Here is a 23,557-nt window from a genome sequence, read left to right on the forward strand (position 1 = left end):
CTCAGGCAATCTCAGGCTCTGGCCAAGACTAGGCAGTTGACCAGCCAACCCCCCTGTGTGGGCGGGTTGGGGGCACGTCACGAGACTTTTGCTTTTTTCCTGTCTCCATCTGTTGGTAGGACAACTTGTACCCACTGTCTGGGGATGGCACAGAGGGGCTTGAAGGAAACAAATAAACAGGTAAGAGTTTTCTTGCTTTCTGCTTCTTCCCTTCACACAAAGCGGGGACTACAGCACCCAGGTTCCACGGACTTAATGTACTGATTCTACTCCACTGGTATCAGTAGAGCTAAGGGAAAACAAATGCAATAGCTTTGTCTCAGCTCCTGAAATGATTCCTGGTCAACGTGCTGCTGTGTTTGAAGAACAAGTGCTGTACGTGGCGGTGAAATCCCCTGCCCAGCTGAGTGACGTGGCACTGGCGTCCTTCAGCCCTGAACAAATATTTTGAGCCTGATGTTCAATTGCTTTAAAGCATCAAGAGCTCTTAGTGACAGGATCTAGACTTCCTGACCGCTAGGCATTTTGTAATTATGTGTTTACAAATAGGCTTTTTTTTTTAGTCCTCATGGATCCTTTTAGAAAACAAAAACCAAAAAAAAGACAACAAAACCAAAACACAATTAAATTTTTTTCTGCTTCCTTCTCTGTTGCTCTGGTGGTTATAAAGCGGGAATACACTTGACTTGGAACAGTGCAACATGCACATTTTAATTAACATAAAACATAAAGAAACCGGCTTCTCTCCTCACTTCAATATGCAGATTCAGTCTGTAATGCCTGCTAGGTTGTGATGAGAGAAGGATACTGGATTGTTTTGGTTTATTCTTTTGCATGTTTACTCACATTCATTTTTGCAGTTCATGACATCTTATGTTTTGAGAGTCGATGCAGTAAAAGTACATTTGAGTCCTGCAAGCCGGGCAGCCCCCAAAGAGAGGTGATGCTGGCATGTCACGGCAGCAAATCCAGCCTCAGGGAGAGGCTGGGCAAGCAGAGAAGAGTCTTGCAAGAGACTTCTCCAGCAAAGGGTCTGTGGAAGTCAGGAGAGCTTGTTCCTCTCCAAGCCTCCCATCCAGTTGGCTCAGATGAATTGTTTCTTAATTGCCTGTCCTTGTTTTCACTGAAAGACTGGCGAGAGAGTTTAACTAGGTAAGGCCAGGTGCACACCGAGTTTGCTCTCCTGAGGAAGAGCTCAGTCTGCCTGATCCCAGATACCTGGAGGGCCTGGACAAAAGGGTTGTGCATGTGAATTTCTCTTCAATGAAGAAAAAAAAAAAATCAAGGAATGTCTTCAAAGCAATTTGACGATGTGTTGTTTTTCCATAGATCTCTCTCAGGGCGAATTGTCGGAGGAGTCTGGTGGTTCTTCACTCTCATCATTATCTCTTCCTACACTGCTAATCTTGCTGCCTTCCTTACGGTGGAAAGGATGGTTTCTCCCATAGAGAGTGCAGAGGACCTGGCTAAACAAACTGAAATAGCCTATGGCACTCTGGATTCAGGCTCAACCAAAGAATTCTTCAGAGTAAGTCTGTTAAATCTCCATCAGAGCTTTTCTAAGCTGTAAGTGCCTAGATATGGGTTTCAGTCGTTTGTTTTTACCCAGCTGTAATAGGTGTTCTGATGAAAGCTGCTTTGTGCAATCAGGACAGGCCTGAGCACGGATTTTAATAGCAAAAGGCATTTTTATCAAAAATAGGTGATTTTGCTCAACCTGAAACATCTCAAGATGGAAAAGCTGGCCTCTGCTATCACAGGAAGGGGTTTTTTAACACCAGTTTCAGAGCCTCGGTCTGATGAGCAATAATGCAGTCGTTAGCACAATATTTAGCAAAGGAGACTCTTGGAGGAGTGATGCTCTTGACCTACTTGCTCGGTTTGCCCAGCTGGCAGCCGTTAATGCCATCCGACATCGGTGTTCACTTGCCAGAATGTGAAGGGGGATGGGAGGCATGTGTTGCCCTTCGTTTCTGTACGGTGCATTGATGGCTGCAGTTGTTGTTGCTGTGTCTTCATTGCTCGCCAGCATCTGGCTGTGGCTGTATGAAGCAGTCAGGGGTGAAACTGTACCCCAGAACGCTGGTGTGTGTTCGCCTTGGTTAGGGAAACGCTGGGTTTGCAATATTTGGGGGTAGGGGCGAGTATATGCTTATTATTTAAGATTGTCCTGTCTTTCTCCACTCGCCAAGCCACAAGTTTGAGAGTTTGCTGAGGGTCATTAAAAACTCTAGATGTGACCTCAGACCACTTTTATGTATCTAAAAAAGTTGCGACCTGAAAAGCTCTTATTTCTGGCCTTTCCAAGGGCGAACTGAAATGCTCAGCCCTTTCAGGGAGCTCTTGGTCCTCTCTCGGCAGTGCCAATCCGATGCCATTCGCACCATTTTTTTGTATAGGAAAGTGGTCAGTGCTGCAGGACTAATTATTGCCTGTCAGGAATACTGGCCAGGTGCAAGTGTGCGGGAGGAGGGAGACAAAAAAAGCCTTGCTGTTGTAGGCTGATCAAATACTGATGGCTCTTGAATTTGCTTAAAATTTCACTACACGACCACACACACACATACATGTGTGTATAAATCTAATGTAAAGCTGGAAGTGAATGCAAAGGTGTTTTATGGAACTTTTGTACTCTCCCTTACTTATATGTAGTATCTTTATATAAAAATAGATACTCAGTAGTTCTTAATTAACTGTGGTGGCTTCTGTTTGATTAACAACGGCTTCTGTTTGTATTAGAATCCTGTAAGATAAACACTGACCTTGGGTGACATGAGTGTGTAAAAATTTGTATTCTGTTTAACTATCAGCCTGAGGCAGCATTATCTGCACAGCAAAAATGAGTTGACTGGACCTGTCAGAAGAGGTAGCACAACTTGATTAGAAATATTGGTGCTGTTAACAGTCACTATACTGTTCTTAGGGCGGGGGGGGGGGGGGAAATCTTCTTTTTACCATTAATACAGAAAGAGGGTTTGTATGGGGGTGTTTCTTCATTTCCTTAATAGTTTGACATAACAAGGAAATCTCTTCTCACGGAGAGATCAAAGGAATGAGTGTTCCGTGTGAAAGGATACAAAGTCTAGTAAATGTATGAATACTTTGTTGTGCTGTTAATAGTCTTGAGATGAGCTGTGACTCTCTGCTGGTGCTGGAGAAAGCAGGGCTGTAAATGAGGATGATCTGTCAGGAGCTGCCAGGGAGAGGAGTCAGATGGGGAAGGAGGAGAGCGGAGCCCCGGTGGTGGTGGAGCGGGGCGTAACGCCTGCTCTGGGTGATCCGGATGGGCCAAGAGGGAAGGAGAATGGGCCCTAAGTGGTGCTTCTCTCTCCTCGGCGTTCTCAAGGCACACAACATAATTTCAGTTGTATTAACTTTTGCAGAGTAATTAATCTGAATAGAGTGATGCAGCCATGAAACTGTTGTAATTAGAGTCTTTTTCAGTTGCTTTGAGAAGGGCAAAAGCTTTGCCATAGATTAAAAGCATATGTTCACATAAATACTTCGTTCTACAGTCTTTATTAGCTACTTAATAAGATGGTAATGATGGCTGAAACTTGAAATAACTCTTAGAGAACAGTTGGTTTCTGAGCGCCTGCTGCACAGACTATGCCTGCTCTGTGGTTTGGGATACTTTTCTCCCTGTAAGCTCTTTTCTCACTGCTACTGGGGCATCAGTGGGAGTGATTGAGGTCTGAGTCAGAAAAAGGCTCCCGTTCCCCACCAGCATTTAACCGATGTAAGCAACAGTTGGCTGAGTAGGTCAGGATCATCTACCCAGTGAGAAAAGCAGCTTCTAACTGAGGGGATGGCTACATGGGCAGGTTAGTGCAGTCCTTACTTACACGGGTTGCCCACGTGTATGTACACACACGCTGGCTGTGGCACATGAGAGGTAGCTAAATCTTCCTTCGAGATGGGAGAAGTTACCTGGCTCTAAGCAGGAGGTCAGCAGATGTGTAGAGGCACCACGAACAGTAACTTGGCTTTGTAGCTGGGCCATGGCTTCACACAGGAGAAGCAGGATAGTCTCTGAAGATCCCCTAAAGAAGCTTGTATGGGTATCTCTTCCCAGAGCTATAAAGATAAAATGTTTCTCAAACAAAGGTATTAGTCAGGTATTGATCTTAATGGCTGCTGTCGGCCAGTGAAACGTGCCAGACTGACAACAGCAAGGAAAAATTGCCTCCTAATGCATTGTAGAGGGACAGCACATAAATGAGCTTCAGATACCCACCATCTTGTCTGCATGTGCTAGAAGGAGCTCCTTTAGAGCCTGCAGTCCGTGGGTCCTTCCTGCCAACCCCATTTCCAGCTAGGAACACTTTTGAAGGTTTCTTTTACGGTGTGGATACCTATCTGGTAGGAACTGGAACAAAAGCAGCACCTCATTTCAGATGAACAGATGGTAATGACTTTCAGCCGCTTCAGACCTGGGCAGACTCCAGCTAGTGACCTATTTTATAGCGTTGGCTGTTTCCCTAAACATCGCAATGTCTCCCAGATAGTCACTATCCCAGCACCGTAGATTAACGCTCGATACGCAATTGCTGTTTCAAGCGCACACAATGACTGCTGTCGGCATGACATTGCTCTCACGGTTACAACAAGGCAGCTCATTTTTTATAACAGTTTCACAGCAGGCACTGTTCACACTCCTCGCTTGTTGGTGACTCTCTGCATCAGGGCATTTGTCGCCCCGGTATATCTAAGAACCAGATGAGCCTTCCTGTGTTTGCGTGGCTGTTGCTTGTTTCTGCTCAGAAACGTTTTACGTTTTGCACTAATTAGCTTATAAAGGCATTTAAATGGCAATCAATAGATTACATCAATTCCCTTTTGGCTTTCAAAGGGCATTCATCCATATTGAAAAGGAAAAGAAAGAACCTCTCCTTAGATATTTATTAACATGCAGCCTCAGATTAGGGACTCCAAAATACCTCTTCCTCTTTTGTGAAAACTGGCAAAGGCCTGTAGTAGACAGCAATTTCAAATCACTAAGCTACTACTTTTAAAGGCGTATCTGTTAGAATTAACATCTTCTAATACATTCAATTAAAGCTTCAGCATATCTGAGCAGCTCATCAAATCAATATAACACCATTTAATCCAAATTCAGCACTGAGCCTAAGTATAATACCACAGTCTAATCGGTTTCAGACCTCCAATATGCATATATTCAAAAGGCATGACCTTTATAACCAATCAGTAATTCTTATGTAAACTTGGCTGTATTTAAACTTCACTAGAAGCAGAATCTGTTTCTAGACATTTAGAAATGTAAATTGCTCTTGAATTTTTGGTGGTTTCTTTTAATTGGTAGCAGATATCTGTGTTAAGAAGCTTTTGTAAAATAACTTGCAAAGTATGTGTTTGATCAGTGAAAAACACAAACACAGCTGACTCACTAGAACACTTTACTGAAAACCTGAAATTTCAGAAGGTATCCTCAGAATTGATCTGATGTGACAAGACTTTACAGGTTGAAATACTGAGGCAGGTGACATTTAGCAAGATCTTGCATTAGGTCCTTCCTGCTTTTGTGGGAAATTGCAGGCAGCTCGTATCACACCATTACCAATGTAGTTAACTAAAACTAAGAGGACAAAGGAGGCCTCAAAGGACGGATATTTTATTGTAGAACTTCTGTGTTTTTCTCAGCAGTGGTTTCAAGGATGTCCCTGACAGTGGCTCTCCTGTGCCTCGCATGAAATGACTTGTGGCTCTGAAGGCAGTTCCTAATTCTTTCTCCTGGAAATGGAACTAATTGCCAGGCCTGTTAGGAGTTTCTGTAGAAAGGCCAAAGATCTTTCGGACATAAGGGTTCCTGCTCTTGCAGTTGGTTACTGCTACCTGACACTGATGTTCATGAGTATTGGACAGAGTTTGACACTGACGTTGCTTCTGCTGTCGATAAAGACTTTAGGCTCAGTGCCTGGAGAAATCAAACAGGCTGACAGCCTTCAAGCACAGCTTAGATACTTCAGATATTATTTTTAGGAATTTTTTGCAACACGGTACGATATTCACAGCTAAGGCTGAAGTCTCCGTTATTTCAGGACACATGGGAGTGACAGTTGACTTGAGGACTCTGCACATGCTTGTGCCTCCTGTGTGAAGGCTTCACTGCTCATTGCACTTGGATAGCCTGCCCAGACACTTCAGTAATGTGTTGCCTTTAATTAATGTTTTGCGAGAAGGCGACACCGTTCTTCCACTCCGTTGTGGGCACATTCCATACTTGAAATACCTCTCCATCAGTTTTCTCAAAAAGTGGTTCTTTCCAAACCAGGTTCAAATGTGAGGCCTTTCTGGACTTCATATATACATAAGATATGACATAAACCTACAATTTTTAGGACACAGGAAGTTGTGCTAAGGATGGCCCCTAAGTTGGTCGCCCTTTTTCTCTCTTCTTGATTTCATCAAGTCTGAGTACTTCAGCAAGAGCAGATATAAAAGCACAAGATGCCCTGGCAAGAGCCTTTGTGTGTCTGTCTGCAGCTCTGGTTGCCCATGCTGAGGAAAGATGCTTTGACATCGAAACACGTACCAGAAAAAGCATGTAAATATGGTAAGGGGACTGGTGAGGTACATCTTGAAAAGAACATTAAGTACAGCTTGTTTAGCTGGTAAAAATAAAGCCGGTATAGAAAACAATTTGTTAAAAGAAAAAAACAACAGATAGTGGAAAGTAAACATTTATCTGAAAAAAAGCAGTCAAACAACAAATGAACAGATTGACCCCAAATTCCTTGGAAATCAAAAAAAGTTCCTTAAACCCATCAAAAGGATTTTGAAATCCCTTCCACTAACAGCGCTTGGGGTAACTGAACTGCTGTTCAGGCGGTGCTCTGTAGCGGGCTCTACGACGTGGAGCTGCAGTGGCACCGGTGACACCGGCGGGTCCCTCCCAGCTCCAGAGAGTGATCTGCCGCTGGATCCCACCCCAGCTGGCAGCGTGCCGAGAGGACGCCCTGTGCTGGTCCCTGCCGGGGCTCTGGGTGAGGACAGGCTGTGGCAGGCGAGGCTGGTCCCACGGGCGGGCGCACAGCATCACCCCAGACCCATTATGAGGAGAGGGAGAAATAATGACCGTAGTGCGCTCTGAAGCACCAGCGTATTACACCCAGTTATAAGATAAAGAGCTCATTGCTTTCCTCTGATGATAAGGTTGTGTGAAGACAAGAGCTAAGGGAAATAAATTCTACCAGCAAGCGGCTTAAGTAGGGAAAAGCCTTGAATTATGAACCAATAGCTGCCGTGCGATTTTTATGCATTCTGTGCAATCAAACGATATTGAGATCATCATTAGAGCCTATTAAAAACACCATAGTGAACTCTATGCACGCAGCACTAAGGGTTTCATCTGTAGTTAAACTCTTTGATTTTTAATTTCAAAATTTATTTTGCTAGTGAAGATGAAGGGCTTGTTTCTAGCACAGCATTCATACAAATGCTTTGCTTTTGCCTTTGGATAAAACTATGATTAGCAGTTTTAAGCCTTCTGTGTTCTTGGCATCGAGCAAAACACCACAGTCATCATAATAAATGCCTGACAAAAATATTGAAGTGTGATTGTATTTATGGACTTTAAAGAATGGAACATCACAGAAAAGTGATAGCTTCAAATACGAGCTGTATAGATCTTTGATGGGCAACGTGGCAGCAATTAATCAGAAAAATTACTGTGGTTTACCTGTTTTTCAGCACAGAAACTGTGAAAAAATTATTTACCCATATATTCTCTCTCCCTTCCCTGTTTGATATAGGTGGGGGTGTGCACAAGTGTTAAAAGGTGAATGTATGCGTGCAGAGAGATCGCAGCCCCTCCGTTGCATGAATGATAGATGGTCTACTTGCAGGGAGGCTCTTCATCTGTTGAACCTCCTTTCTGCCACTTGGCTAACAGGCAGTTTTAAAGACAACGGGAAATCAAATGTGACATAATTCCAAAAGAAATGGTTTCCCATGAAGTGATATAATGTCTTTAGGCCTATGGATTGCAGAGGAAAATGTATCCTTACAGGAACTGAAATTAACAGCTCATCCATCATCCGCTCCTTGGAAAGGAAACGTTTGGATGCAACCAGGGTTAAGGTGCCTGAACTGTTTCACTCATTTCAGCAGACAAGCCAGGACTCAACGAAGCTTTCAGTCAACACTTAATAACAAATATTTGAATAAATCTCTCCCTTATCTTCAATAACAGATGGCGTTTGTCTGTCAGCTCTAGCTGTGTTTGCGGTTTAGGCTTTCCAGCTCACCCATGTCTCGATACTGCTCAAAGCCGCTGTCAGCAGGAGCAGGGCTGCCGGCTGCGGTGCGGAGGTGACGGGTTTCCCTGGGCTGGGGGCTGCGTGCGGATGCAGCCCCTGGTGTAGCCGGCACAGCAGCTCGCAGCGGGTTAACACCAGGGCTGTGTCTGCACCACAGAGGCCAAGCCAAGAGCGCCTGGGGGAAAAATCACTTGCTGTTTGAATGCTCTACTTTTTGGAGAGCAGCTCTATGATAATGATAATGACATTGCTCAAGACAAGCGAGGACCCTGGTTTTTCAAGTCGCTCCTACTTTACGTAACGCTGCTGTGTCACATTAATACGTGCTTGTTAGGGATTCATTTAAAATACATGGGTGCTGATAAATTACTCACGGCGCTGCTACTGTTATTTTTGCATAATTAGAAAATACATGAAGGTTTAGAAACTTTAATGATGTCAATATGAAACATCCCCTCTTGCAGTCTGCTGGGATTTCTCCATCATTGCCTGTATATTGACCTGTTCTGTCTGGAGCTGAAAGCTCATTAGACCTGACAGTGTTCAGATCGTGTGCTGGAAATGCCGTTCTCTGTTAATTTATTATGGGCCAAATCTAGAGCAGGGCTGGTGTGCTGCTCAGTTGCCCAGACAGGACCACTCTGCTAAATATGTCACTGCTGGAAAGATGCCCCTTAGCCTGAAGGCTGATGTAATCCCGCCGGCCGGCCGGCTCGGGTGCGTGCTGCCTCCATCTCCCCAGGCAGGCAGACAGACAGACAGACAGGCGTGCAGAGCACAGCACAGCCGTGCTGCGCCCCAGCCGTGCCGCCCAGCCCCATCTCACCCCGCACAGCCTCGCAGGGCGCTTCCTCGGGGGGAGCACTCGCCGAGCCTGGCTCTGGCCGTGAATCACGAGGGGATTCACAAAGACAGCTTGTAAAATCTTGGTAAAGACTTCCATTTTCATTTCCCCATCAGTATTGCAATGGGGAGGAATGGATGGCAGCAATAAAGTGAGGAGAGGAATACGAGCGTAGTCTGAAGTTCAGTGCTGTGCCAGGAAAGGACATCTTAAACTCTTGATTTACATTTTGCTACTCAGACTGTTACCGACCTGTCAGCGACGTCTAGTTCCAGCCAGAGTGACTCTTTGCTTGTCTGTTAGTAGGAGCAGAGCTCACTCCAGAAAAGCTGTCTGCTAAAGCAGTTACAGCACATTACCTGCCTGCTGCCAAAGTTCACGTTTTCAAAATTACCGTGATCCACGGGAAAAGAAAATGCCTACAATATTGTAATATTTTTATAAGATAAAGTTTCGTTTGTAATCAGGCCCCTATGTTAAGGGTGTTAAGGGTAAGGGTAAGTTAAGGGTTAAGGGGGTGTAAGGGTATGTTAAGGGTGGAAAAACTGTGGCGTTGCTGAAGGCTGGAGGGGCTTTGCAGGCGGCTTCCCCAGCACTGCCCTTGGCCCTCCTTCCCCACCGCTGCCACCAGCGCCCTGCCAGGCTGCTGGCCCTGCTCCGTCACGGGGGCTCAGAGGGCTCTCACCGGGAGACAGCAGCTGTCCCCACAGCCCCCGTACAGGGGTTGTCTGGACCCTGGCTTAGGGGATCCTAGAGGAAAGCGGGTGGCCCCGGGGCTCATGGGCCTAATCCTTCAGCTCCGTGGGCCTCCTTTGCCCCAGCTGGGAAAGGAAAATACCATTTCTACAGCTGAAGTTCTAACATCATTAATTTGAACAACGCACCAGCATGACAATGTGTCCCATCCCAAACTTGACTGTGAAATAATATTCACCAGTTCACCCTTTCTTTTACATTTATGGATATGTTATCAAAGAAGTCTGTGTTCCTACAAATATGCAGACTAGTTTACGTACACATACCGAACCTTGCTTATCTGTGGCATCCCACAATTTTATAAACTGTAGGTAGAGTTTTGGTAGGTTTGGGGGTTGGCCTTGCTAAAAGAGAAATGCCCTGTGCGTGCTCGTGGCATCTGACCTACTTTCTTCTGCCGAGAATGTAATAAAAACAAGAGGTTTGTGTAATGATGGGATTGATTTTTCTGTCCATATAGGTAAGTAAATTGCTGGCATCACAAGTTATCTGTGGCTAAAAGCTGTGACATTGATCTATTAGACTTCGCCCTATGACCTTCAGTAAATGACATCTCTGCTTTCATGTCCGCACTTGGGAAAGGGGACTAATGGTGCCTGCTGGCCTTTGTGAGACCTGTTTTTTCCTTCACAGTAAGGAGCTTGGAAATCTCAGGCCTTTGCTAATAATATTTATCATGTTCTGATTATTGATGTAGCGTCTTTAGGCCAGCCGCCATGTGCTCCAGAGCTGGCATTGGGCCGGGGGCTCTGAGCACTGTCCCTCGCTCCTCCCAGAGGCAGCTGTGGCCGGGGTGACTCGACGTCAGGCTTGCGGGGGAGCAGAAAGGCATCACATGGAAGCCTTATCCGAAAGACCAAGACAGTGGAAGCCACTCCCTTGCAGTTTGCCCTGTTGAAAGTCCAAGAAAACTGCTAAAACCGATAGTTCTCAAAGTGACCCCCAAGCCAGGGACAGCAGTGGTACCAAGGCAGGCTTCTGGCATTTTTTCACTCCTTTTTTAGTAACTTGTTTTTTAATGGTTCATAAGCTACCAGATTCATTAGCTGCAGTAGAAGCTGCTAATTGCACGCGTGGAAGAAAAGCAATGAGTGATGATAATGAAGCTAAGGTTCACACTTAACTACCTAAGTTCATATCAGTGAGGCGTGCATCTATATAAAGGCAGCATGTATTATTCAGATTAAATACCTGCACTGTTTTTAGTACAGACCTTTGTGTTTTCTAACAGCAACATCTGTCTGACCTGGGGCTATAAATTTCCCTTGTTAAAGAGCTATAAAGTGGTCATAGGGCTGGGGTAGCAGAGGAGTGTGCTAACTCTGCTGCTTTGGATCCTTTATCGATGTCTCAGCCTACCTTCATGTGCGTGCCGTGATCCGGATGCTCCCCCCGCTTTGCATTTGTCTCACTCCCATTTGCTGCGCTTCACTCTTGGATTTGCTGCATTTCAATGGATGCTGGCCTACTCCAAGGTATATTAAAGTTTATGTAGCCTGGACCCAGCCTCGAGACCTGGCAGCTGTAACTGGCTTCCTTCTGGGTCTTCTCCCTCTCCAGTATGCCTGTTCCATTTCTTGCATGGATGTTGCCCAGCATGAAATGTTCTCCGTGTAGCCCAGCTCCTGGATTACGGGAGCAACCTCATCTCTTTCTCTCCTCCCTCTTTTTTAAGCTTCTTTATCACTCTCGATAGTTTTGAAGACAGGAGTAAAAAACTTAACATCAGTATAATCTAAAATTTTAAACATACAGAATAAGAAAAGGGAGAATATCTACATTAATTTTAAAAGCAAAATTTATTTGGGTAAATTTGGCTTACGACGGGGTGACCAACAGTCATCACCTGTGAGAGAACATTTTGAGCTTGACTGCTGGGAAACACTTTGCTCGTGCCTGACATAAGAAACAAAGGTCCATTTCGGTCATTTTAAAGTAAGCCAACAGGGTGCACGAGGTGGGCATTTTGAAGACGACCTGCAGATCACAGAAGAAGTGGTAGAGAGGGCAAAACATTCTCAAATAGGCAAAGGGCATCCCTGTAACATACTTTGAACTGTAGAGGGAAAATGCTGTTTCTTTCAAATATAATAGCTTCACCACTACTCAGTAGTGCAGGAGGTGACGCAGTGTCACTTTCAGCAGAAGCGTGAGACAGGTGTCTGCAGAGGGGGAAAGGTAATTCGGTCAATGGGAGAAGGCTTCAGTCACAAAGGTACTTTGGAGCTGAATTTAACCAGTGTCAAGGAATCGTCCAAGACGTGCTGGGTTTTGCAGTATATCCCTAGGCAGTTTGGGATGTGCAAAAGTGAAACCAAGGCAACTGGTTCTGCTCAGCTGGAGCCAGGTTTGCCGGTGCTGGGTTTTGTTGTTGGTGAATGGATTGAAGAAAGAACCGCAACTGAGATGTAAACCTGCCTCCTTCCCGCTGCCGATAACGCGTGCCCAGCCCCGTCCAGCTGCACTTCGTGATGCGGTGGCACGCTGCGGGGTGGTTTGATTTTTCATTTCAGTGCTGGAGCCAACCACGCATCAAAACTAGAAGAATTAGAATGAAAGACGGTGTTAAAATTGTTAAAATTTGATAGGACGAGGGGTAACGGTTTTAAACTGAAAGAGGGAAATTTCGATTAGACATTAGGAAGAAATTCTTTCCTGTGATGGTGGTGAGGCACTGGCCCGGGTTGTCCAGAGAAGCTGTGGCTGCCCCATCCCTGGAGGTGTTCAAGGCCAGGCTGGATGGGGCTTTGAGCAGCCTGGTCTGGTGGGAGGTGTCCCTGCCCAGGGCAGTGGGGTGGAACCGGGTGATCTTTAAGGTCCCTTCCAACCCGAGCCATTCTGTGATTCTATGACTGATTGAATTGGCACCTTCTTTTATTTAAAATGAATGTGTTGCTACCCAGAAGCAACGTGCGTTTAGGTACGGGTTAGTAGCAGGCCGAGTGAAGTGACCTGTCGGCACGAGAGCTGCTGGCTCTGCTGACATGAACGGGAGCTGCCTGCGCCCTCGCGCTGAGGTGTGTGATCCTACTGCTGCATGAACATCTGCAAATAAAGAAAAAAGCCGGCACTATTGACAAAGCAAAGGCCAGCTCGATTTATATCTGCAGTAAGGCTGCGATAATGAAAAGATGCTTTAATGTGTCCCAAGGCCTAGATGAAACACTGAAAATGTTGCTTTTAGAAAAAAATGATAATAATATCCCCTTGCAATCCCGAGGAAATGTGTGTGACGGACTTCTTGAGAGCAATATCAAAGAAATGAAATAGGAGTTGCAGAGCATAGGGAGTTACTGCACTTACGGGCTTTGAATTGGTTTAAATCCTTGCTTTTAAGCTTTTTTTCTAAATATCTCTTTAAAAGTAACACTTTAATGAGAGGGAAAATGTTTTACTGCCTCTGAACTCTAGCAGTAGTGCAGATCTATCAGACCTTACCTTATTTTGCAGTGTAAATCCTTCCTCTGTGGTTGCTCCTGCTGTCTGGCCCCTCTCGCAGGTGTCAGACTCCAGGGGGGGCCACGCAGGCGCTGGCAGGGGCTGGCAGGGGCGGCGAGAATGTCTGCAGAGGAGGACAGATGGGTGAAAATGTTCTTTCAGCACAGGATTTGCAGCTTTATAGTTAGAAAGGAAATAAATTTTCTTTTTCTGAAAGACTTCTAGGGACTTCTGGGGGTTTTTTTGAGGTGATTGCAAAATTGGAAGAAGGAAAATATTTATTCAAAATACCGTCCTTCATTTTGTCACATTGCATCTTTGACCAGCTTTAGTCAACTGGTTCTTTTATGTCGTTGACCAGGTGTAAAACACGGGCTCCTGGGGCAGAAAACGCCCTTGAGCATTTTGGAGCGGGTTTGCGGGTTTCACAGCTCCTCTGGTGGCACTGACTCTCTGAGAAGCCTCAGCGTAAACCATTATTTTGGCCTCATCAGGAATTTAGGGGAACGGCTAAGCCGGGCTTAGCAAAGAGCAGGGCTAACCAAACAGGACACAGTGGCCAGAGCCCGTCACCTCCCTAGTGACACCCATCGATCTTCACCCAGATGTCCCCAGCCAGGCTCTGGATGCTGTGAAACCAACTCGTGCCCAATGCATTTTATTTTAAGCTTTCCCAGTGAGTTCCTGCTGTGTTCATTGATAGCTTGCATTTTTGTCTACTTCTGCTAAATCCTTTAGTTAATTTGATAATAACAAGGTATTATGAAAATCCCACATGGCAGAAGAGGTGGGCAATGATCACATAGAAATGTACTGATTTACATTAACCACATCATCCAAGAGTTAAATGAAGGGAGCAAACTATAAAGCTTAGGCTATTTATTAAAGTTGAGAAGAGATCTGGTTTTGAGCCGTGGAATTTGGTTCTTTGAAGCATGAATGGTGATATTCACCCTTTGCCCTTGGAGCAGGGAACGTGCTTTGTTTGGACCATTTTGCAGCCCTGAGCGTGCTGTTGGCACTCATCAGATAACTGTTATTATTAACAATGCACAGATGTATTGGCAATTGCTTTCAGGTAGTCAGGCCAGCTGGAAAGGGTATGAAAGAACTTATTAAAGACAGATACTCCGGTGTGAGTTAGAAGATGAAAAGGAAGAGAAATTCTAGTTTATCTGTGTAATTAAAGGCACACTCTGCAGAGGAAAACAAGCAAAAGCATCCGTAGCGCATACGCAATTTTTGAAGGCTGATCGCTTCAGCTTGCTGAGAGATAGAAAGAGTAAAGCTGTATTTTTGCCTGTCTTTTGTTCCTTAGAGGCCCATTTGCAAACATAAATGGGCAGGTGCGTTTGTATTATTTATGTTAAAGGAAGCTGAAGGTTGTAAGGACAAGCACCTTGAAACTAGGGCACGCCAGAGGTGCCGTTGCTCTCGCAGTCTCTGTGCTGGCCAGCCAGGCTGCCTCTGTTACCTTTCTGCGGGAGGCACCGGCACGAGGAGAGCGGGCAGGTCGGCCATGGGCACTGCGGTCCTCTGCCTGTGCTGCCTGCGCTGCCCACTCTGCCTGTGCTGCCCGCACTGCCCGCTCTGTCTGTGCTGCCCACTCTGCCTGTGCTGCCTGCGCTGCCCACTCTGCCTGTGCTGCCCGCGCTGCCCGCTCTGTCCCTGCTGCCCACTCTGCCTGTGCTGCCCGCACTGCCCGCTCTGTCCCTGCTGCCCACTCTGCCTGTGCTGCCCGCGCTGCCCACTCTGTCTGTGCTGCCCACTCTGCCTGTGCTGCCCGCGCTGCCCACTCTGTCTGTGCTGCCCACTCTGCCTGTGCTGCCCGCGCTGCCCACTCTGTCCCTGCTGCCCACTCTGCCTGTGCTGCCCGCGCTGCCCACTCTGTCTGTGCTGCCCACTCTGCCTGTGCTGCCCGCGCTGCCCACTCTGTCTGTGCTGCCCACTCTGCCTGTGCTGCCCGCGCTGCCCACTCTGTCTGTGCTGCCCACTCTGCCTGTGCTGCCCGTGCTGCCCACTCTGTCTGTGCTGCCCACTCTGCCTGTGCTGCCCGCGCTGCCCACTCTGTCCCTGCTGCCCACTCTGCCTGTGCTGCCCGCGCTGCCCACTCTGTCTGTGCTGCCCACTCTGCCTGTGCTGCCCGCGCTGCCCACTCTCTGTGCTGCCCACTCTGCCTGTGCTGCCCGTGCTGCCCACTCTGTCTGTGCTGCCCACTCTGCCTGTGCTGCCCGCGCTGCCCACTCTGTCTGTGCTGCCCACTCTGCCTGTGCTGCCCGTGCTGCCCACTCTGTCTGTGCTGCCCACTCTGCCTGTGCTGCCCGCGCTGCCCACTCTGTCCCTGCTGCCCACTCTGCCTGTGCTGCCCGCGCTGCCCACTCTGTCTGTGCTGCCCACTCTGCCTGTGCTGCCCGCGCTGCCCACTCTCTGTGCTGCCCACTCTGCCTGTGCTGCCCGCACTGCCCGCTCTGTCCCTGCTGCCCACTCTGCCTGTGCTGCCCGCGCTGCCCACTCTGTCTGTGCTGCCCACTCTGCCTGTGCTGCCCGCGCTGCCCGCTCTGTCTGTGCTGCCCACTCTGCCTGTGCTGCCCGCGCTGCCCGCTCTGCCTGCTCTGCCTGCTGCTTGCGCAGGTGCACACAGCTGCCACACAGGCTCTGCTGCCTGAAGCGCATGAGGATGGTGGCAGCTACTGAGCCGGTGACAGCCGCCACCTCCCGGCACTTCTGGGGTCCCCACAGCCCCTCCAGCGGGTGCCTGGGAGCAGAGCCGTGCCCTGGGCAGCTGCCGGCGGGGAAGGAGGTGTGAAATGCCCAGGAGCACCAAGGGGGTCATTGGAAAAGCGGGAGACCAGGCAGCGGGTGACAGAGCAGCTAGCAGCGTGTTGGAGCTGCTGGCCCGCAGGTGCCTGACCGAGACCCCCAGCGAGACGTCCCTCCTGGGGCAGGACCCGTGGTCCCGCTGCCAGCTGGGGATGGAGCTGCCCTCTCCAAACCCGCCGTCGGAGGCTGGCAGAGGCAGCCAGGCGGAGCCACTCTCCTCATCTCAGGGTATTTGGTGCTCGCTGTTGCAGGGGGAAGCCAGGCAAATCCCCTGACTCCTTTTACCTGCGTAAGGACTATTTCAGGCCCCATTTATATCCCCCTTCCTCCTGCCGCTTCTTCACTCCCGATGCTAGACAAATGAAGCCGTACAGCCCATCTTGAGCCAAGAAATGCTCTCCATTGAAATCCCTCTTGCTTGTTTTTCACACCCCGCACCCGGCCAGCTCCCAGCGAAGCTGCACTGTATTGTTGTCTCTCTGATTTCTGTTGTTGATTGAGCTGATTTTAATTGGTTTGCATTTTCAGTTGTTTTTCAACTCATCAGGAAGGATAATTAAAGCAAAATCTTGCCCTCTGTGCTCCTCTCAATCTGTCATAGCGACACTATCTGAGCATGTTAATCTGAAGATGGGGGAAGGCAGGGCTCACTCCCTGTGAAAGGTTTGGGGGCTGGCTGTTAAGCATTACAGTATTCAAAACACATTAAATTGTCCTGAATGAGGAGGAAGCATGTCTTGATCATCAAGCTGATGGACATTAACAGTCTTCTGCCACAAGTTTGTTAAATCTGAACTAGATTTAGCTACTGCCTGCCTCATCCCCATTCTGCAGGGAAGGCTGCGGACAGGAAACTGGCAAGGAGTAGGAGGCATAAATCTGAGATACCCACAGCTTGGACCGAAAGCCTTATATAAATCCTTTGGATTTCTAGAGTTTAGAGAAATACGGTTGGCATTACTGCCTTCTGTCGACCAAGCAGGAAAGTTTAACCGGTAGTCCAGGGTACGAACGCTTCAGAGTCTGGAGGTGGCTTTAAGATCTGAGGGTGGTTTAAATGTTACTGGTGGGAAAGAGGGAGAAGGGGAAGTAACCCATTTCTCAACATTTCCAGGTTTACAAAACCTGTGTGCTGAGCTAGAGGCTGTTAGGATTGGCTCAGTTTCAAAACAGGAAAAAAAAAATATATATACACAACACACAAGCAGCCACAAGCAGTTAACCAGCAATTTTTTAAGCTTATTGGTAATATTTGTGTTTGCTATTTTTTAGGCAAATGTGAAAATGAATTTTGAAAGTTTGACTACCGGTTCATAAAGGATTCCGTCATTACTGTTTATATCCTGCATATGAGCATCACTATTAGAAGCCACTAGAGCTGTCCTGGTCTCCTGTATCGTAGACCTGCCATTGCCACTGTGAAAAGAGGGCTCCTGCCTTGCTGGGAACTCGTAATAAGCAAATGTTGGCGTTTCCTAGCTGCAAGTTAGCACGAAAAACAACGCTGAGGATTTGTGCAAAGAGGAGAGGCTTCTTTTGCATCGGTTGGCCATGATGGATGAGGGAGGGTTTAACATCTTCCCTCTGGTTCAGCGGCAAAGCAGCAGGCAGGCGGATAAGCCCCGTGCAGAGCAGGGACCGAGGCGCTGGGACGGGCACGCACCATTTCTCATCCTGACTGCCAGGCTGCCAATTACATGGCAATTAGTAGAATAAATGTCTGAGATATGTTTCCTCCTCCCCAGGTTTGGTCATTTGTTCAGGGGGCAGTGTGTCTCTCCCCGAGCTACCTTGACTATTTGTATGTTAGCCTTAAACAGTTATAGGGTGTTAATTATGCGTCTAAGCCAAATAAGCCCAAGGAGCTTAGTCTTGTGCCCTTGCCAACATGGCTCTTCATTTCCCTCCTTTCGTCTCTCCCAGAGGTCAAAAATAGCCGTCTACGAGAAAATGTGGTCATACATGAAGTCGGCCGAGCCCTCGGTGTTCACCAAAACGACGGCAGACGGGGTGGCCAGGGTGCGGAAGTCGAAGGGGAAGTTTGCCTTCCTGCTGGAGTCGACGATGAACGAGTACATCGAGCAGCGCAAGCCCTGCGACACCATGAAAGTGGGCGGCAACCTGGATTCCAAGGGCTATGGTGTAGCAACCCCCAAAGGCTCAGCATTAAGGTGGGTGGAATAATATAACAATATCCATGTTGTTATAGTATTCCACCTACCCTGATGTATTGTGTTGTCATTTTCTTTCTTGTGGATTTTGAGGTAACTTTAAAGTTTAAAAATCTTCAATATTCCATGGAGTTAAATAAGACGGTAAATTATGGTTTCGTTTATTTAATGCATCCATTTTTTTAGTGTTCTCTTCGTGTTGTCCTTTCTGATTGTTTGTTGCTGTTTTAATTTTACAGTTCAATGGCTTTTTCAATTTAAATGGTAAAAGCCGAGTTAACCTGCCATATGTGACGAATGTTAACTGCATGATGTGGTGTTCTTGTTACTTTTTTTCTCAAAGACGATTTCCCCATCCCGCACACTTCAGTTTTGAGCAAATGTTATCCTCCATGCCACCTTCCAATATTTAACCCTGTATTTGCTGTACAGACATTTTGATAGCTCCACGTTCTGTGAAATTTTAGCCAATTTGTCCTCTTGTGCTCCTTTTTTTATACGTTACGATTTCCTAAGCATTTGTGCATTTTTTCTTACAAGTTATGTTTTATCGTTTCAAGAAATGCTGTTAACCTGGCAGTATTAAAACTGAATGAGCAAGGCCTCTTGGACAAATTGAAAAACAAATGGTGGTACGACAAAGGAGAGTGCGGCAGCGGGGGAGGTGACTCCAAGGTCAGCCTCAATGTCACCACAATCGGGTACCTTAGCAAAGAGTAATCGGCAAGGCTGTTATTTTACTTCTCAAGGGAAAAAAACAAAACAAAATAAAACAAAAGAACGCAGATTAAAACCATTTGAATAATTGTGGTGGGGAAAAAAAAAAGCCATTGGCTTGCCCAGTAGCTCTTTCAAAGAAATGGTCTTATTTAATATCGTCAGCGGGCTTGGTCAAGCTTGGAAACCTTATTTAACTAACAGATAGAAAGTCCATTATTGGTGGGACCTACGCAGAGCAAATCAGTACTTGTAACTGTACGAGAAAGCCGTGATGACCCCTGGCCACCGTACTGACCCCTGGGGACAAGGCTCCAGTCCTCCGTGGTCTAGCCGTGATGCAGAGTGGGCTTGGAGAGGCTTTTTACCCCAGGATCAGCTGTGCCAGCACAGACCTGCAGGCGAGAGGGCTCCCTTCGCCTTTGCTCTCTTGGGGAGGGGTCGAGCCAACCAGAACCAGCACGCCCTGCTTCGCTGGCCTGAACTGGTGCCAGCGGAGCCCCTGGGAGGAAGCCTGGTCTCTGGGGAGGAGCTGCTTGGCTGGGTCTGTAGCTCAGGGAAGGAAGGGGCGGCTGCTCATCTAATCGCAGCCCGGGGTCAAGAGATGAGAGCTAAGCAACCACCACAGCAAAGACGTAATGTTACGCAGAGATGGCAGTCACCCATTAATGGTAAAATAATAGCAATAACAGGAACATGTAAGGAGCTAGAGCTTGCTGCAGGCAAAGCTGAAACAAGAGGTGTGCTGCTTGCAACAGGGAAGTGTGTTGATGCGCTAAGCTGGAAATTAATCTTAAGGAAAAAGATTTTGGTAGTTTTGCCTAGAATATTCAGATGTCACTTTTTCTGTGCCGCTGACCAGTCTTCTGCAGACACCTGTGCAGGAGCACTGTGTCTGTGTTTGCTGTGCTTTCGGAACAGATGTGGATTAAATTCCTGGCTCCAGTGACAGCAGTGGCAAAGCTGTCACTGCCGTCTGCTGAGCTGAGGCTTCCCCCAGTCTTTCAGGCAGCCCGTACGGTCACGGGACTCTCGAAGTTGCTTTAATGAACTTGTATATTGCAAACGTTAACTAGTGTGGTTTCATATCGCCAGCCTTACCCTGTAAAACTGGCAATTTCTGCGGTCTTTAACCTGGTGAGGAGAAGCTGGAGCTGGAGCAGGCTGGGTACTGTTGGTCACCTTGGGTACAGGAATTACCAAGAAAATAATTTTAAAAGACATTTTTATACTGAAAAGTACTGAGATTAATTTTCATAGTGACACTTTTCTAGGGCTAGGAAAACCAGTTCTTTAGGGAACAATAACTTCTAATCTCGCTTATAAAAATGCTTCAGCTTTGGTCCAAAATCAATAATAACAGTATTTTCAGTAAACCACAGTTTCAGACAATTGCTGCAAATTACTGCTGCATTCTGTTAATAAGAGTTGCTTACAGTTGGCTACGTAGGAAATTGCTCAGCTGCTCATCTCTGATGTTAGCAAAAGCCACTGTGGAATAATGAAGGAAGGCAAAGCTCTCCAGTTCAGGTTTGTGCAGTAGCTGGAGGTCCGCAGTGCTCAGCGGCAGCCTGGAGATGAGTGCGAGCTTTTTTTATGCTTTTTAGCTCTGCTGCTCATCCTTGGCACAACATTTTTATATATTGTTATACTTGCCAGTATATTAAATGTTTAATATTCTCCTGGGATCCAGCAACGCATTGTCTAATCCTGCCTCCATGAAAAAAACCTCTTTGTACAAACCAGCGTCAATGAACTTCACTGCTTCGAGTTCATTGAATTAAACTCGGCCGACTAATGCTCACAGCCCTGAGGAAACTAAAAAGGGTTTTTAAAATGGTCGTAATTAGGGCAGGGCCATCCTTCTGATTCTGCTGGTGCTGAAGGACCTTTTACAAAGAGCGATACCATCCTTCAGCAAGCCCTTGGCCCTGGTCAGGGAGCGTTAAGGGAGCGGAGTCAGGTCTGCTGGGATACCGTGGGAGGTGTCCAGTGGAGAGGGCAGGGGAGCAAACATGAGGACACGTGTTGTGCTGTTTTAGTCTGTAAGTCATAAAGCGCTGTCTTTCCGCAGTTCGTCATAACACGCTGTGATGAAGGACGACTTGTTTTCTGAGCTACAGATGTCAGCTCTCGGGGGCACAGCTCAGCCGGCAGACGTCCCCAGGGAGGAGAACATGGGTCAGAGAAGATGTCCCACAGAAGACTAAGCTAGGGGAGGTGGTGAAGGGGTTAGTTGTTGTTTCTGGAGATGTCGTAAATCAAAGGGCTGTTTAGTTCTGAAGTGGCTTTTCTTTTGAGGTGGGGTTCTGTAGGCACTGAATGCTGCAGGCTGCGGTGCTGCGGCATTGCGGCAGACAGGCAGATGCCATCCTGGCAGCGCACACCCCCCTGGGCAGCCACTAACCCCGAGTTCAGGCTGTGCCCCAGCCCCGGGGGAGCCCTGCTGCCCTCTCGGGGAAGGCGAGCACCGGTGCTGCCCTCCGGGCGTTATGGCCCCAGCAGTCTCGCTGGCCGACCTCTCCTCCTCTCTGTCCTTCCACCAGAAGCTTGAGCTGCCCTCATCCCACCTCTCCCGTTAATTGTTTGTATGAACACGGCTTCACTTATAGAGCATTTCAGAGGAGTCACTTCAAAATGGTTCTTTTTTTCCCTTAAAGGAGGTGGTAGCTGGGGGGAATCAGAGAGGACGGGGTGGTGAAGGTGCCTCAGGTGGAGATGCAGACCTTGCGCCCCATCACACAGGGTGGCATGGGGACTGTTACTTACTCGGGGCAGCTCTCTCTACCGGCTAAGGTGACAGACCACCTCTCAGCTTCGTCAGTAGAGACCCAGGCTTGGGAAATCGCCGCCCCGAGTTTGTAATTGGCCGCTTCCTACCTACTGCCAATGAGTCGTGTGTAGCAGTTGCAGACTTGATGGTGCCAGTTTCTTAAACTTAAATCCTCTGTGCAATCTGATATTCTAGCTTGCGCTGAAAGCCAGAGGTAAGTATGCAGCCTGTTTGCTTGTGCCAGTGCCCATCGTTGTACCACAAAGGACCCAGCCACCCAGAAAATGCCCTCCCGTGCTCATCCTCCCTGCAGTTTAGCATGCCGTTGGCCTGTGCTTGGAGATGAATGATTCTCAGTTGTGAGTTCACCTCTCATTATCGTATCTTCGTCACCATTGGAAAATTAAGCACTGACTTCAAATTTCACAAGAATTTTGAGTCGTACAGCGGGGAAAAAGAAAAGGTATTCAGTTGGCTTTCTGCAGGTTTTTTTAATCTACTCGGTTACACAGACTGTAAGGTTAGTCCTGTGAGCACTCCATGCTCCTGGAGTCCACTTGCAATTTAAGACTAAAGAGATTGTGCTCTTCTAATGAGATTGTTCTAAAGGCCTCAGCTGACATATGTCTCATTTGCAGTGCTACCAGTATGTGCCGGCGCTGGTGTGGAGCGGAGGGTGCCGGTCTGCCCAGCACCGTCTTGGCTGTCAGTGCTGCCCTGGCGAAGGGAGTTCCCCCGTCTCGGTAGTGGTCCTTATTTAAAAAGTCTGAAGGGGAACATGCTGCAGCCATACATAATTTGTCTGTGGTGCACGTCAATACGTGTGGGCTGACTTGGCTGGTGCAGACATTCTGGTACGTGCCTCAAGATTTGTTCACTTAGCTCTCCTAAATGAGCGTGAGCCATTGAATTCATGGCAAAATTATACCATCTTCAGATTCTCTTATATGTGTGAGCTGAGTTCTCAATCGTGAGAGAATGCAAAATAGCAGTTATAAAAAAAAACATATTCCAGGAAATATGTTACAGTGTATTACAAGTTTGGAAACTAATTATTTTGTTTATTATACAATCCTATCATCTCAGAGCTGAGTGATGGCTGAATAGGAATTTAACAAGAAATAGACAAAAGAGGATGCAGACAGCGGTAGCAGGCTGAGTGACTTAAGTGAAACTAATTATTCAGTTGCATAGGAACAATTTTCTGCTAAGATAAATTTCTATAGTTCTGCTGTTGATACATTTCTTGTATTCTTATACCTTCACGGTAACATTTAATGACAACCAACACAGAAGGAGATTCTTTGAATGCAGCATCTCGCCAGCTTCACGTGCCAAGATTCCTTGCTAATTATTTGACTTAATTTCTTTAATATATTATTTTTTAGGACGATATCTCTTTCGGGGTACATCTGTGAAATGACATGCCGTGTAATACTACTTCATTTTTCAGTTGTTTCTTTTTAGTTTTTCCGGCCTGCTAGTTGAGCTCTGCCCTCAGAGCCGTGCTCCGTAAAGCATCACATTCTCAAGCCCTTCCGAGCTGTGAGTGTGGCCATTAGCAGATGGGATTTTTTCCCCCATTTCTCTGTGCTATTTTGCTTTGATACATTTTCGGCACAGCCGTTAGCATTTGCAGCATAATTTGTTTTAAGTGGCTTATTTTTAGAAGAAATCTGTTATGCATTATTTTAGATGATACCTGACATCTAAAGAGCACCATTGCCAAATGTGTTGTGCTTTAAAGAGAACATTTGGG

General features: G+C 47.1%; 1 protein-coding gene across 3 annotated transcripts in view; it reads left to right on the forward strand.

The window, feature by feature from the left end:
- GRIA3 (glutamate ionotropic receptor AMPA type subunit 3) overlaps positions 1-23,557 on the forward strand; it is a 154,318-nt gene that overhangs the window by 115,872 nt on the left and 14,889 nt on the right. For 2 of the 3 annotated variants that reach the window (XR_010072599.1, XM_063346900.1), the window contains exons 12-14: positions 1,330-1,528; positions 18,061-18,308; positions 18,869-18,983. Coding sequence is in view for 2 of the 3 variants with exons in the window: in XM_063346900.1 (XP_063202970.1) it covers positions 1,330-1,528; positions 18,061-18,308; positions 18,869-18,983 (562 nt within the window). In the remaining variant the exon portion in view is untranslated. The remainder of the gene's footprint in view (positions 1-1,329; positions 1,529-18,060; positions 18,309-18,868; positions 18,984-23,557) is intronic. The other variant, XM_063346901.1, reaches the window with a different exon arrangement.

The sequence above is a fragment of the Chroicocephalus ridibundus genome, chromosome 9 (assembly GCF_963924245.1).
Source record: "Chroicocephalus ridibundus chromosome 9, bChrRid1.1, whole genome shotgun sequence".
NCBI lineage: Eukaryota > Metazoa > Chordata > Aves > Charadriiformes > Laridae > Chroicocephalus > Chroicocephalus ridibundus.